Raw genomic sequence first — 16,611 nt, 5'->3', positions numbered from 1 at the left:
CACCTTTGATTGATACGTCATACCTTGTGAAACACCACCAGCAGATCGTCCAGCTTCCCGTGCAAATCGCCGCAGATGGTGACCTGCTTGGAGATGGCCGTCGACGCTTGGTTCAGATTTGGCAGTCGTTTGAGTTTGGAGGTGGCTTCCCGCAGGATCCCGGCCACGTATTTGGCATGCAGGCGGTTTTTCTTCTTCCGAAACAGATCGATGATCACCTCCAGTTCCTTTTTGTCCAGCGGGAACTTGATGTGTGGACCCTGATAGCTCCGCTCCGGACCGCAGATGCCTTCGTCCGCCAAGTCGTCCGATTCGTCCGAAAACTTCATATCGAGGGCCTCTGTTTTGGATGAAATCAGATTAGACATCGTCTGGAAATTCTAAACTAAATATACAGTGAATCCACAATTAAGAATCACCCACAATTTATGAATCAACTACCTTTAAAGGACAAAATAACAGTAAAAAATAGCACAAAACATCACGGAAACATTTTCGCTTATAATTTATTTTGAGTAAAATTGTTTACGTGATGTTTTGTGGTGATTTTTGTTGTTATTTTGTCATTTAAAGTCAGCTGATTCATAAATTGTGGACGATTCTTAATTGTGGATTCACTGTAATCATTACCATTTGAAGACGATCGGGAGGTTTCCTGCGAGTCTATGGGTCGCCCCGCAGTTTCCGGAATGTGCGTTAGCAGTGCGTTGAAAAAGTTGTACAACTGGAACGAAAATGCGGTGGAAATTGTTATTATTTGGTGATGGCATAGTATATTGCTGAATCTGCTTCTCCCAATTATCCCATAAATCAGAGCACTAATTAAACATCGATTGCAATGATAGGCTAGCCGTTCGGTTGTCGTATTCGTTACCATATGGAAGCACTCTATCAATGTGTATTGAACGTGCTGTTGACATGCTTTATAATTACGTATGGTTTTTGTGCATCGCAAGAGCACATATCGAGGTACATTGATTAAATTTTCGCAGGAAATCGTTAACCCCGTTGGGCGTGAACTGTGTACAAATAATAAACTACTACCTATCAATTGAATTATGCTTTCTTTTCAATGGATTAAACTAATCGAAAACGATCAAACATGGTAACGCTACTCACGGTATCAGAGCACATGTTGTCCACATTTTTGTCAAAATGCGCTTTGTTGCCCCTGAGGGGGGGGGGGGGATTACACAGCGTAAAAAGATTAACATTTTCGCGTGACCGATGGATAAATACCGTCTCTCTTGTAAACCTGGGGTTGCTGAATATGATGCCGGTTTGTTCCGAACACGTCATAATTTTCAGCTACAGGTCTCCACAGCGCTGTCGTCGAAAATTTTGAGCTACTTTGTCGTCCTGTTTCTGTGGGGCGTTACTATAGCTCAGAGAGCGCTACTATTCCCAATCGTTCATAAGGTCGTTTGTAATGCTAAATCTCAGATCAAGAAATATGAAGTTGTTTAGCTTTCTCAAACAGACAAAATAAATAATCTCAATTTTTTTATTCTTTTTATTAACGAGGACAGAGACAGCTTTTTATCTCTTGATTTTATTGTAAATTTTGCACCCTATCGGACGCGACGATTTGTAATCGTCGCCCGTGAAACCGTCGCCAAAATCGTCGCCAGGCAAGCAACCGCTGTGTATTTGACGTTTTACCAGTCTTACCAACACAATAGCAAATCACCTCCTTTGATTTTTTTCTGGCATTTGACGTTTCACCAGTCTTGCCAACACAAAGGCCAATCACCTCCTTCAATTGGTTTTGCTGGCGACGATTTTTTTCAGTCTGTTCGAAAGTTGGCGGCGCGTTTTGTTGCGAATGAAACAGACAATATATGGACATTTGTATAACATTATTTGTTCAATAAAAAAAATCAATCAAATCGATCCTTTGTAACCAGTAGCGTAGCTAGGAGGTGCGGTAGTGCGGTCCGCACCGGGCCCCGGATTCTTGGGCCCCCGAAATCATGGCATCAGAAATTCAGTTTTAACACATTAAAATGTGTAGAGGCAAGGAAAATCAGGTTTGGAGGGGATCTGAATTGATAATAACTTGGAGCCCCTATTAAATCAAATATATTGATAATGGTTTCGTTTATTTCAACGCTATAGAACAGTACCTTTTAACAGAACATGTTTTCGTTTTTAACATGAACGTGTTTTCGTTCTGTTATTCATCGAATATCATGGGGCCCTCTATAAATTGAGCCGTAGGAAGCCAAGAACTAGTTTAGAAATATTTTATTATGAGCCACAACTTGAACCAAGCCGAAATGAATATTTGTACACAATATTTTGAGAGGGAAGAGTGGTTAGAATACATGCCTCTTACGCCGAGGACCTGGGATCAAATCCCAACCCCAAGATTATGAGAAAAATGGCGACTTCCTTCGGATGGGAAGCAAAACTGGTGATCCCAAGATGAACTAGCCTGCGGCAAAAAATGTCGTTGAGAAAGATATAAAAAAAAAACAATATTTTAAACATTCTTGAAAAGTACTAAACCATATTACGATAGCGCGAACAAAGGTAAAGTTTCTTTTTTACGTCTCTTGATTTGAATTCTTGAGGCTTTCTTCGCGAATACTTACTGGGGTCCCACCAGAAATTGTTATAAAAATTCCTCCAGTAATTCTTTCAGGAGTTCGTCTTGAAATTCCTTGAATGGTTTCTTAAGATATGCAAAGGGAATTCCTTCAAATTTTGCTCCAGAAAATCCTTCAACAATCCAGTTACAGTGTAGATTTTTTTTTTCAGAGAAGTTTCTTCTAGGATTGGATTGGATTCGTGTCAAAATTATTTCGAATAATCATACGAGAATTCCCCGAAAAACTCTCATGACAATTTTTCAGATATACTTCCAGTTGTTATAAAACCAAAGATTCAGGAATTATTCGACATGCCATCCAAGGAATTGATTCATACATTATTATAGGGATTATTCCACAGAATCTTTAAGTAATTCTTTCAGAAATTTCACAATAAATTCAACCAGGGATTCTCCACGAATTAGGAATTCAAAATACTACAGCAATTATTCCTATTCCTCATCCAAGAGTTGCAATCGAGATTTTCCAGGAGTTTCCGCTAGGAAATTTCGGTGGGGTTAATCAATTAATAAATACTTTATAAATTTTTCTGAAGACCCAAGACTTTCTCAAGAGCCAAGAAAAGATCCGTAGATCTGTAAAAGATTTTTTTTTTCGTAGTGATTTAACATGTATTTTATCAGGGATATTTTACAGATTTCGTTTAAAAATATCTTGAGGATTTTTTTCTGGAGTTCCATCGAAAAATTTCTAAACAAAATCCTTAGTATTCTCTTGGCCAAATTCTTAGGGAAATTTTCTGAGGGCAGCATATGAAAAAAAAATTGAAGATCCCATTGGAAAAAAGTTCTGGTTAAATTCTCCAAGATACCTCGAAAGAAAATCTTAGAGGAATTTCTTGGGAAGTCTATGAAGGAATCGTTCAATGTATTCCTGAAGAAATCTTCGATATAATAGCTGAAGGAAACTTTAAGCAATCACCTGAATAACAGTCTGATGAAATTTCTGAAAAAAAATCAACAGAAAATTTTAGAAAGACACTTTGACACTTGTCTGGTCGGATGACTTGAGAAATCCTTATTGAGACGTGGTTCATGTTTATTCTTATTTTGATCTCATTTTTCGAAGGTCTTTGAAGTTCCTTCTTTAGACACTTAGCCGCTATTAGCCCTAAAGGGGTCGTACCACCATATTACTCTTCACTAGTTTACATTTTGATTACTAAGCTACATGGGATAAGCTCAAATTACCCCAGGGCGTTAATATAGCTAATAATTTTCATATGGTTTCTTACAGGGCGTCAAGATGCGCCAGATCTAAGGAGGATAAAGGTCAATTACTCCATATTACTGTATTACTCCATTGTCGATACAACTTGATCTATTTAGGATAAATTACTTCAAGGCGTTGATACAGCTTTTATTGTACAGTTATTGTCCTCGGGGGTTGAGATGCATCTGATAGATATGAGTAGAAGTAAAATTACTCCAGGGCGTTGATACTGCTTTGAAATTTCGATTGATATCATACAGGGCGTTAAGTACACTTGGTCTTCTGGGATAAGGTCGAATTACTCCAGGACGTTGATACAACTTATAATTTTCAACTGATGTTCTACAGGGCGTCAAGTTACTTGTGATCTACAAAGGATAAAATGGCTCAAGGGCGTTGATACAGGTATGAATTTTCAAATAACGTCCTCAGGGCGTTGAAGTGCATCTGATCTACTTGATAACTGGTGAAATTATTCCAAAGGTGATATCTTACAAGGCGTCAAGATGTATCTAGTCTACGTAGATTGATATAACTCCTATTTGACGTCCTACAGGGCGTCAAGATGCACCTGATCCATGAAGCATAAGGTTAAATTACTCCAGAGCAGGCATTGCAGAATTCGCTCTCATTTGAGTATGAAGCACGTTCAAAGCAAGCAAAGAAAAACATCCCATCTGTTGCGGTCCACGATCGTCATTGTATCGCAAGGTGTAACAAGTCTGATAAATGGAAGTAGCGAGCGAGAGTCCCAAGGAGAGAGCGATGATAAAATCCATTTTTCTCGCTTGTTTACCGTTGGGGATAGGTGTTTTTCTTTACTGGCACGATAAACAATCCACGAACTTCCAATAGCAATAGTGTCCCCCAGGCTTGGAGCATATTTTGACAGGTTTTATCATTCACTACTATCCCCGCAATCTGATCAAAGTTGTAGCAGTATACGATAAACAGTCTCTCATAATGTGCAGCATGTTATGATAGTTACAAAGAGCTATACGTGAGAGATTTTCTCAATTTTCTCACGATTCAATCCCTGCTCCAGTGCGCTAATACAGCTTGGAAAATTCAAATTGATGACTAACAGGAAATTCAGATGCACCTAATCAATTTAGGACAAATTGCTCCATAGCGTTGATACAGCTTTCAATTTTCAATTAATGTCCTCAGGGGGTTGAGATACATCTGATGTACGTGATACATGTTCACATTACTCCAGGGCGTGGATACAACTAGGAAATTTCCATTGATGAAATACAGGGGTTAAGTACACATGGTCTACATAGGCTAAGGTTGGAAAACTCTAGTACATTCATGTAGTTTATAATTTCGATCTGATTTCGAACAGGGCGTCAAGATGCTCCTGATCTACGAAGGATAAGGCCAAATAACTACAGCTTAGAATTTTCAATAGTTGCCCTCAGGGCGTCAAGATGTACCTGATCTACTTAAGATAAGGTCAAACTACTACAGGGCGTTGATACAACTTGGACATTCAATGAATGTCTTCGGGGGGTTAAGATGCGGTTGAATTTCGGCGTTGATACAGCTTGGAAATTTCTATTGTTTTTTTCTTTTTTACAGGGCGTTTAGATGCACCTGATCTACTTAATTGGAATTAATTACTCCTGGGCGTCGATACAGCTTGCAATTTTCAATTAATGACCTCAGGGGATTGAGATGCACTTGATGTACATGAGACAAATTCAAAAAACTCCAGGGCGTAGATTTTGATTGATGTCATACAGGGCGTTATGTACATCTGGACTTTGTGGGCTAAGGTCGAATTACTTCAGGGCGTTGATAAAGCTTATAATTTCAAATTGATAACTTAAAGGATGACAAAATGCTCCTGACCTACGGTCAGATGACTGCAGGGCGTCCATACATCTTGATATTTTCAAATAATGTTTTCTAGGCGTTGAAGTGCATCTTATCTACGTATATAGTCAACTTGTTTTCATGTCTTAAAGGGCATGTCAGAGCACCTGGCCTACGCATAATAAAGTCAAATTACTCCAGGGCGTTGATATAGCTTTAAAATGTGTATATATGTCTTACAGGGCGTTAGGATGCACCTGATTTCGCAATGATTAATCACTCTTCCTATATTTTTCATGAATCAGGGCGAAAATTGTAAAAAATCTGAGAAAAGCTTCTTAGTCGTCGACTAAGCGCGACTAAGCAGGACGACAGGACTGGGTCTCCAAAGTGGCATAAAATACTGGTTTTAATATTTACATACAATTTCAACTTTGATTTATCAAACTTTTCACCTAACCCAAGCACGCAAAATAGGACTTAATTCAAGTCACTTAAATGTTCATGTAGTAATACTGGAAAACTTTGTCGTATCATCAAGTAGGCTGTTGGAAAAGCAATGATCATCACTTTCGGTTTTTCGAATAGAAATATTAGTAGTAGAACGCTAGTGGCGCTATTGTCACAAAATTGATTTAACTAATTATTACCTTTAATTGTTATTTTTCATTAATCGATCGATCGAATGTTTTGTTTTGGCCTTTGATACTTTGAGGCCCGGTACTCACGCTGTCCTGTTAAGTATCCGGAGTTTTTTAAGTACACAAACACGTCGGAACAATTTATGAACATAATTATGGGAGAATTTTTCAAAATCCGATACCCCGTTCTTAAGCTTCAAACACCATACAAACACCATTCCATTTTGATTTATAGAGAAGATAGATAGACATGATAGGCTGGATTAAATTTTTATTGAGTCGATTTTTTTAGCGCTGATTTCTCAATGCTTATTTTTTCATATGGGACAGTTATGCCTTTATGGGCAGTATTGACAAGATGAAATAATTTTCTATCAAGTTGCAAAACGAGTTGTTTACAAATTTGTTTGCTATTTGGAGTTTTATGTTATGGTTGGATTATTTCTAGGAGCATCGATCCTATTTTCACAAAAATTTCACCTGGGTTGAATTCGGATCGTCCTACGGATGTAGAATCAGAAGTTAGTTAAAAAATTTATTGAGAAATCCAAAGCAATTCTATGGAAACATTCAGATTATGATTTGCCAACTCCCAAAAAATAACTGAATAATACTACTTTTCAGCATCGTTATGAAACTGTGTTGAAAAGTAACACTTTTCAGTACTGTTTTTGATGGTGGAAAAAGTAGGCTGATATGCAACGGAATTGCAAAAACTAATTTTTGAGCAATGAAATTACACATAAAGTTTGAATTATGTGGTAGGCTCAGAAAATAAGTCGGCATGAGCAGTTTTCGCTGAAACCCGGCCGCCATCGGCACATATCGTTTGAATTCAAGCTTCGTAGTAATACCAGTTTAGAGTGCTATGTTTATGTGTGCAAAACTTTATCGCAATCAGTAAAACAGTTTTCAAGATGCATTCGAAACAAGAAGAGCTACGCCAGCAAATCTTGGGCGCGGTGATCAATAATCCTGGTCAGTCGCACAGATAGTTCGGCAAAAGGCTTGGAACCCACTATTCCACCGTGTCCCGCCTTGTGAAGACGTTCCAGGAGCCGAAGACCATCGAGCGGCGCACTGGAAGCCGCAGAGAACCGAAACAGAATACCCAGAAAAGGCGCGGAAGTTAAGGCAGTACCTTAGGAATAACCCGAACCATTCCACAGTATTTCGATAGGCCGAAATCGTGAACTTAATTCAGTTGCACTCTTAAACGTGATTTTTCTGGAATGGTGTCTTCGGACGAAAATTTTCTAAAAATATGGCGCATATATTGGCGGTAACTGTTAGTTCGCAACTTTGCCGTAGGCGGCGCTGTAAAATTAAAAATTCTGAAATGACGATCTTTAAATATGGTGTCTTCGGCAAAGTTGTAGATAATTTAAATACAAACAACTTTGCCAAAGACACCTAGTCTGTATCTAGTCACATATCCAAAATATGGAGGTATTTTATGAATGACCCCCAAAGAACAGCTTTTCTTGAATATTTTGAAAACGTGAGGTTTTCGGTAGCAACTTTGTTCTACAAAATTGTGTAAACAGTCAAAATGAATCATTTTCTCGAAGACACTAAGCTTCTAAAATGTAAGGGAAAGGAATTATGGTAATTTGAGTGCAAATATCAGTAACTTTTCGGGGTCGTTTATTTTTTCGGGTGGCAAGTGGTGGCAGATGAAACCCATTGAGATTGAAAATATCTCATAAGTAGTCTTCAATGTCGATAGTGCCATGATAATCATGGCACTATCAAAACTTGCCTAAATAGACTCTGATACAAATCCCGTTAACTTGAAGGGATACTCGTGGAAAATCATGGCACTATCGACGTTGAAAACTACTAATGAGATATTTTCAATCCCAATGGTTTTCAACTGCCACCACTTGCCACCCGAAAAAATAAACGACCCCGAAAAGTTACTGATATTTGCACTCAAATTACCATAATTCCTTTCCCTTACCTTTTAGAAGCTTAGTGTCTTCGAGAAAATGATTCATTTTAACTGTTTGCACAATTTTGTAGAACAATGTTGCTAGTGAAAACTTCACATTTTCAAAATATTAAAAAAAAAACTGTTTTTTGGGGGTCGTTCATAAAATACCTCCATATTTTGGAAATGTGACTAGATACAGACTAGGTGTCTTTGGCAAAGTTGTTTGTATTTAAATTATCTACATCTTTGCCGAAGACACCATATTTAAAGATCGTCATTTCAGAAATTTTAATTTTACAGCGCCGCCTACGGCAAAGTTGCGAACTAACAGTTACCGCCAATATATGCGCCACATTTTAAAAAAATTTTCGTCCGAAGACACCATTCCAGAATAATCACGTTTAAGAGTGCTACTGAATTAAGTTCACGATTTCGGCCTATCGAAATACTGTGCATTTAACCCGAGACGTGGCCAAAAAGGTCAATTCGTCGAAGTGGTTCGTCCAGTAGGCCATGATGCGTGTTTTTAAAGCCAGGAAGGCGCCAAACCGGGGGGTGACCCATTTCGCATAAAGCTGTTTCATAACAGGTAGGGTAAACAGTAGGGTGCGGCTTATTTTTCAAAAGTTCTCAAAACCAAAAATTCGTGTGCTCTACTGAATTCAAATCACATGAAAAGAGAAACCTCAAAATCTGAGCCAAAAATATTAACATTTAGAGGTGGCGCAAGCGTCTTGAAGTTGAATTTTCAGGTTATAAAAAATGACCTTCAGTGAAGTACACATAACTTTGTTGTTTTTCAACCGATTTTAAAACTTTTAGCATCAATACCTTCAAAATTAAATTTGTGAAAACTTTGTTGAACACCAAATTTGTCTAAAATCAAAACAAGTTTTGGTTAAAAGTAATTTATTTCAAATTTTTCCTCATTCCACTAAAAATTTCAACTTTGTTTGACCATAACTTCATGATTACTCAACCGATTCCAAATCTTTTTACATGCTTTTGAAGCTAATTTAATTGTTTTCAAACCTTTCATATATCACATTTCACTGAAAAAATGTCTTGACCAAGTTATTCAGCAAAAACTGCACAAAAACATTATTTTTTTAACGAAAAATACCAGTTTTGTCAAAATTTTGGCAGTTCAATATTGTCTCTTAAGCTCAAACTAATTTTTCTCATTTGTTAAGCCTTTGGGAAGGACATTGCAACAATTTTCAAATAATTTTTAAACAAAATTATGTTTGCATATGTTAAAATATATATGCACTATTCAACTCGTTATTAAGGCAAGATGCTTTATATATTTAAGTTTTATAGAAAAAAAGCTATTTCCGGCAAAAAAAACTTAAATAATCCAAAGAAATTTGATTTTTTCATTGAAAAATCATGTTTTTGGGTAGTTTTTGTTAAATACCTAAGTCAAAACTATTTTTTAGAAAAAAATGTTGTATGTACAATTTGAAAACAAATAAATTTGCTTCAAAATTATGTAAAAAGATTCGGAATGGATTGAGTTTTAATTAAGTTATGGTCAAACAAAAAAAATTTTTTTAGCAAAATGAGGAAAAATTTGGATAAAAGTATTTTTAACCAAGACAAGTTTAGAGTTTAGACAAATTCGATTTTGTACAAAATTTTTATAATTTTAATTTGAAAGAAAATGGTGCTAAAAGTTTTGAAATCGGTTGAAAAACAACAAATTTATGTTTACTTCACTGAAGGTCTTTTTTATAACTTGAAAATTCACCTTCAACACGCTTGCGCCACCTCTAAATGTTAATATTTTTGGCTCAGATTTTGAGGTTTCCCTTTAAATGTAATTTGAATTCAGTAGAGCACACGAATTTTTGGTTTTGAGAACTTTTGAAAAATAACCATTAATTTTCGTGAAAAAAAAAATGCAATTTCCAACAATCTTCCTCGCTTTTTCACTCTTTCGTGAAATTTATAAACATCAAGGATAGTAAAAGTCAAAATTCCATTCAAGATAAAACCAGTAGAGTGCCTTGTAGCAGCCATATGTGCAATCAGTCCAAACTAAGCTAATCTTAATTATTCACAAAATGATCTCTCGCAAACATACCATCATATAAGGTACACACACATGTGGCCCTTCTAATAGAACCCATCAAAACATGTCTCAAATTTCCAAAAAATGTGGGAGTTGATTCAAGTGACATTTTTCAACTGCACCGTTTCTAGATTACATTTCGAATGAAGACCCACAAGTTGTGATACAAAACGCCGTACTTAGTCTTTTAACTTTGTTCGATTGACAAGGAATAAATATCGAGCTAAAATTAATCATATATATTTTCTAAAAACAATATTTTTCTCGCATGTAAACATTTAGTGATTTTTTATACTGTCAAAATAGAGTATTCAGAAGTTAATTTAAGATATACTTCATAGATTGGATACTAGCATCATTCATGTTTCTCTTTGATAATTTCATCCTGACTGCTTTAAGGAACAAGACCGGGGAATAAAACTTGATCTTATCTTGAACAAGAATACCAAAAGCATGAATAATGCTATTTCCGGCCACGCCCATCTTTACCGTAACTTGAGATAGGGGAAAGAAATGTTGATGAGAGGCCACCGACTCAGCGACACCCTCATAAGGGCAAAGAAGTTGTGGGTTTGGATAGGTATATGGTCAGGATTCGCCTGAAAAGCTGGCGATAGACCTAGGGCAATTGTTGTTTAAGTTTTTTTTTAAGTTCAATCTTTTGAATATCGGCAATCAAAATGGATAACATTTGTTTTATTTATAGTATACATTATTTCGTTTCAAATAGTATCCGGTAATCCGGTTTTGTTAATGTAGAGTAAGCTCTAAATATCATTTTAGTAATAATTTAAAAGTATTTTTTCCTATATTTCTCAAACGCAAAAATTTAAAACTAAGCGAAGCAATGACTAACTGTGTTCAAACCCAGAAAAAAATCGAAAATTTCCTAGATTACACCTCAAATGAGAGCCCTTGAGTTGCCCAATAAAATGTAATATTTAGTTTTTTGATCTAGTTCGGTTGTTTGAGTTTGAGTTTGATTTGCCACCCGTGGTTGCTACTCCAGTGTCGCCAGATCAGCTGCACTTACACAAGTAATCAACCAGATGACTACTTGGGACACCACAGGACACACAGACACCACATAACATAAGTGGAACTCGAGCTCAAAAAGTGGCACCCACTTTAATATTTGCATGCTGGTATAAGGACATCGAAATGTCAAAAGAGTTATACCACCAATACATCAATCGACATTGCACTTTGGGCCAGACCGCAAAATTAGATGAAAAAAAATATTTTGACTATGAAGATGGTTTTTTAGAACAAAAATGGCTTAGGCAAAAATGTTACATATGGTGAGGACCTGAGAGAGACTCGCGAAGAGGAAAAATATCAACGTCATATGCAGCCCAGATTCCCCTCTCACGAAACGTCAAATGCAGCCCATCGTTTTTATGGCTGGAAAAGTGAAAAGTATTGTGTTCAAAGTAAACTGTTATTAAAAACCTCAGTCGGGGGAGCAGTTTTTTTTTTCGAAAGTTGCTGATAAATCTAAGCAGAAGATTAATTATTTCTAATGTCTGCTACGTTTGCTGGAATGAAATTTCACTCAAACAGCTATTTATGATTCGATGTGATGCAAACTCAATCATTTTTTGCTGAAAGGTTCATGTGAGGATTTGAACAGCATGCGCTTAATTGATATAAATACAAAGTGGAATAAGAAAAAAACTCAGCAATCACAGAAAAAGAAGACCGTCTTCGCGAGTCTCGTCTCAGGTGAGGACTACATTTTGACATTAGGGTGGGCCAACAAAATACGGAAATATTTATGCCAACTTTTATGCTCTGCAATTTAACGCTTTGGAGTGTTCTATCAAGTTGATCTTTGTTTAATTTTGAACAACTTTGCCGAAGACGCCAATCCTGGTAGTCTACTGTAGCCGTTCCTATGGCGTTTTCAATGATGCAAGGTAGGGTGGTCAATGAAAAATTAATATTTTGCCCATAACTTTTTTATTTCCACTTCTATCAAAATTACGCATTCTACAAAGATCTAGAACTAGTTGAAACGCGTATTTCGGGGAAAGAGTTAAGTTATTCTATTCAATCGTTTATGAGATTTGACCATTTTTATTAAAAAAAAATCATATTTTTCGAACGTCAATACCTCAAAAAGGGGGAACAACGGGGTTTACCGTATAATTTTAAAATATTTGTATGGCGAAATACATCTAACGAATTATTTCTCCAAATTGGAAACTATTTTCGAACGATTGTGTGTGATGATGATGGATATCACGCCTACCAAATATTTTTTGACTATTGATTTCATTTACGAGAAACTTGAAGTTAAATGCCTTTCCCCATACAAAATAAAACGAGAAAACTGCTGATCAACTGTGGACAAGAGCGAAGCAGGTAATCCATTGCAAAGTAATTTTTCTACAAAACTAAAATGCATTACCAATTTCATAGTATAATTCTTTTTTAAATTCAATTTAATCACTTTCAACCATACACAGCCTGCTCATTGGAAATATACAACGATTCAAAACATTTTTGTTGATGATTTAAAACATTAAACAATCAGAATCATATTTCAAACACGCGGATTTTGTATGGCGTGGTGGTTGAAATATTTCACCGATATATGTCATCAAATTCCCAGGAAGTGGAAGTGAAACTCAAATTCATTGCGTTTGAACCTATTTTATACCCTGGGAGTAGTAATGACTTTCTTGTTCGATGTCAGATAAACCAGCATAGATTAATTTGTATGCTAAATTATTTATATAAATAGGATTTATTCGTGCTGTACGGAATATGAATCACAGTGATCGGAATATGTGGCAGAATAATCACATTGATTGACATTGGAAACAAAATGTTGTTCAATACTTTTGCGAAAACCTTACAATAAAAGGAGATATATTAATATCTCCTTTTATTGTAAGATTTTCGGGGCTTTCCTTAGCCGAGTGGTTAGAGTCCGCGGCTACAAAGCAACACCATGATGAAGGTGTCTGGGTTCGATTCCCGGTCGGTCCAGGATCTTTTCGTAATGGAAATTTCCTTGACTTCCCTGGGCATAGATTATCATCGTACCTGCCACATGATATACGAATGCGAAAATTGCAACTTTGGCAAAGAAAGCTCTCAGTTAATAACTGTGAAAGTGCTCATAAGAACACCAAGCTCAGAAGCTGGCTCTGTCCCAGTGGGGACGTTAATGCCAAGAAGAAGAAGATATTAATGGTTTTATCACCAATTCAGTCTGATTTTCGCCTATAAGTTGCATTTCAAGTCAGCGTAAACCGCAAGTGTTTGGAATCTGAATTTAAACATTATATAAATAAGTATAATATGCTAAAAAATATTCGGCTGAACAGTTTTCACTCAAATTATGTTTAGAACTTTGCCGTAGTGTTCAATATTTCAACCAAAATCATGAATTTGTAAAAACTATTTGTTTTCACATCAAAATTATACTGTAAATCCCCCAATATCCTCCAGAGATACAATATACCATTTGAACCTCTAAGTTATACCTTTCAAATCCTGCACAAAAATAATATTTTTTGGAATAAAAATGGTCATATCTCATAAACAAATAAATGGAATCACTTAATTCTTTCACCAAAATACACGTTTCAGTTAGTTCTAGATCTTCGTAGAAATCGTAATTTTGATAGAATTTGAAATAAAAAAGTTATGAGCAAAATATCAATTTTTGGACCACCCTACACTGCATCATTGAAAACGCCTTCGGAACGGCTACAGTACACTTACAAGATTGGCGTCTTCGGCAAAGTTGTTCAAAATTAAACAAAGATCAACTTGATAGAACACTTAAAAGCGTTAAATTGCAAAGCATAAAAGTTGGCATAAATATTTCCGTATTTTGTTGGACCACCCTAATGTCAGTTAATGTCAAAATGTAGTCCTCATCATATGTAACATTTTTGCCTAAGCCATTTTTGTTCTAAATATCATCTTCATAATCAAAATTTTTTTCACCTAATTTTGCGGTCTGGCCCAATGTTACATAGTATTCACATGAACCAAAGATAACATATATCCAGAGTGACAACGAAGGGAATGAAAATAACTATTTATAGTACAAGTTTAGTATTAGATTTACACCACTCGTATCCGAGATAATTTAGTTAATGTATTAGATATCTGTGTTGTTTCTAGCATATTGTATTTTTTAGGTGAATGAATGGAAGCATTTTGTAAAGCAAAAGCTTTTTCACGTTATGAAACAGGAAGTTTATTTTTATAGAAAATATTATTTCCGAAACGATCACACTCTGTTGTTATGAAACATGAATATTAAATAGTACGACAGCAAAAAAAAATTACATTTTATGAAAAAGTAAACATGTTTTATCTTCAGACATTGCTTCCCAACGTTGTCGACCGTCCCCCGATCTTAATGTCTGTAATCTTCGCAGCAACTGGTCTACTGCTCAAATCATATGTTTTTGTTTACTATTGGTGATGACAGTTCGATGTCTTCTATACTAGATATACCACTTGCCAGCAGCTGGAAGTGGGTACAACTTTTCAACTCGCTTTCACTTCTGAGTTCCACATATGTTATGTGCAGATACCCTCAGTGTATATATGAGTGCATGTGATCATATATTTTTAGGCAACAATAAAGCCTGCCACGTCAGAATGCTGATCAATGAGGGGAAGTGGGGAAGGTGTAGGGCTGGTATAGTTTAATGGCAGATAGACTTGCTGTTTGGTTAGCAGACTGTCTATACATCAGGCGTAAGGAAAGGCGTGCTATAATGATGGAAGAATGGAAGTGTAGGGAAACAGTTGTTTCTGTCCGTCTATTGTTCTAGCAAATGCTATGAACTGCAATAGATCAGCTGTGATAGATTATGATTGGAAGATAGACACAAGTGAAAGATGTAACTGCAAACTACGAGGAGAAAGATGGGCCTGGGATTGAACCCATGACCTTCTGCTTATGTAGCAGAAGCGGTATCCATTAGACCACCAACTCCGTATTTTTTTCAGAGTTGCTTAATATCAATCATATCAGCTGCTGGATGATGCTCTAAAACTATCAATATAACTTGCGAACTATCAATATCACTTTGATTTGACAACCAACAACGCACTCTAAATCGTAATCACTGCAGAATGAGTGATCACGTGGTAATTATCCATGCTATTAATGTTTTTTAGTGACCAACACATAGTTTAAATCTACCTGCAGCACTGTGAAAAACATCGTATTGATAAATTGCCATTTTATTTGCTTAATTTAAGGCCAAAATTAACCTATCAGTGATATCCTTAGTCTATCGCCATCAATTCACTGATGATGGAGTAGGCAGCATGATGTTGATATGATATAGAATGATCCGAATTGTATCGCAGTCGGCCTGTAAAATCAGCAAATTTTAAGCATTGATAGTGACAGCGAGCAACTCTGCTTTTTTTTTACCTAATTCGGTAAGTAAGAAAAAAGTCGATTTGGAAATCTAAATTTTTCATGGAAAACTTTTTTTTTTCGATTTTAAACTTTTTTGAATCAAAATACCACGCGCAGTTGGAAGTTTATATGGTCGGGGTTCTGCAAAACCGCACCAAGCGCCAAATTGTTCAAAAATGAGTTATTTTCACTAGAGGATTCAGATTATGATAACCTTTCCACATAAAAAATATCAAATAATTTATACAGTCTTTTGATGTGTTAGTTCATTTTTTTTTCTCTTGCAGGATATGTAACACTTAAATCCTATCCAACCAGAGCGAATCATAAACCTTAGCTTCTAATTGAAGGTGATTTAATATTCTGATTTAAAACCGCACTTTTACAAATTCTTCCTAAAAAATTGCAAAATGACCATCCCGGACAACTTACAGGAACAACACCAACGGATTTTATCATGCAATGTTAGCAAACGGCTATGAAAACTAAATTAATTTTTCAGTAGTGCTGATCTACTTTTATTGAAATTTTGTTCAGCCACACCGCACCGAGTACCATTCATATAAACATCGTGATTTATTATGAAGAAATGATATTAACATGCGCTAAACTCTCGCTTTCGCTTTTTATACAATATGTTGATGGAGCCATGCAGGAGCCGTAATGAAAATAACACTTGGTGCACTTAAGCTGTTCAGAAAATGACGTTTTCGCCATCAAGCCTCTTTGATGAGAGTGGGCATAGGTTGCTTTGAGTTTTTCGCTTTCAGTTCAACAGCTCGAAATGCCCGAGAGGTAGCACGCCAAATCACCACTCGAAGGACACAAGTTCGATTCCCGATTAATATTTTTTACGTTGTCCCTAACAGACAGTCATAAAAAATCAATCAACTTTCAGATTT

General features: G+C 36.1%; 1 protein-coding gene across 5 annotated transcripts in view; it reads right to left on the bottom strand.

Moving 5' to 3' along the window:
- Window positions 1-16,611, bottom strand: part of LOC5577768 (serine/threonine-protein phosphatase rdgC) — a 229,034-nt gene that overhangs the window by 38,287 nt on the left and 174,136 nt on the right. For all 5 annotated transcript variants that reach the window (XM_001663491.2, XM_021854816.1, XM_021854819.1 and 2 more), the window contains exons 5-6: window positions 631-724; window positions 24-340 (exon numbers count right to left, since the gene is read on the bottom strand). In XM_001663491.2, the coding sequence (XP_001663541.2) occupies window positions 24-340; window positions 631-724 (411 nt within the window). The remainder of the gene's footprint in view (window positions 1-23; window positions 341-630; window positions 725-16,611) is intronic.

This window comes from Aedes aegypti, chromosome 3 (genome assembly GCF_002204515.2).
Source record: "Aedes aegypti strain LVP_AGWG chromosome 3, AaegL5.0 Primary Assembly, whole genome shotgun sequence".
NCBI lineage: Eukaryota > Metazoa > Arthropoda > Insecta > Diptera > Culicidae > Aedes > Aedes aegypti.
This window is presented reverse-complemented; position numbering and strand designations above follow the sequence as displayed.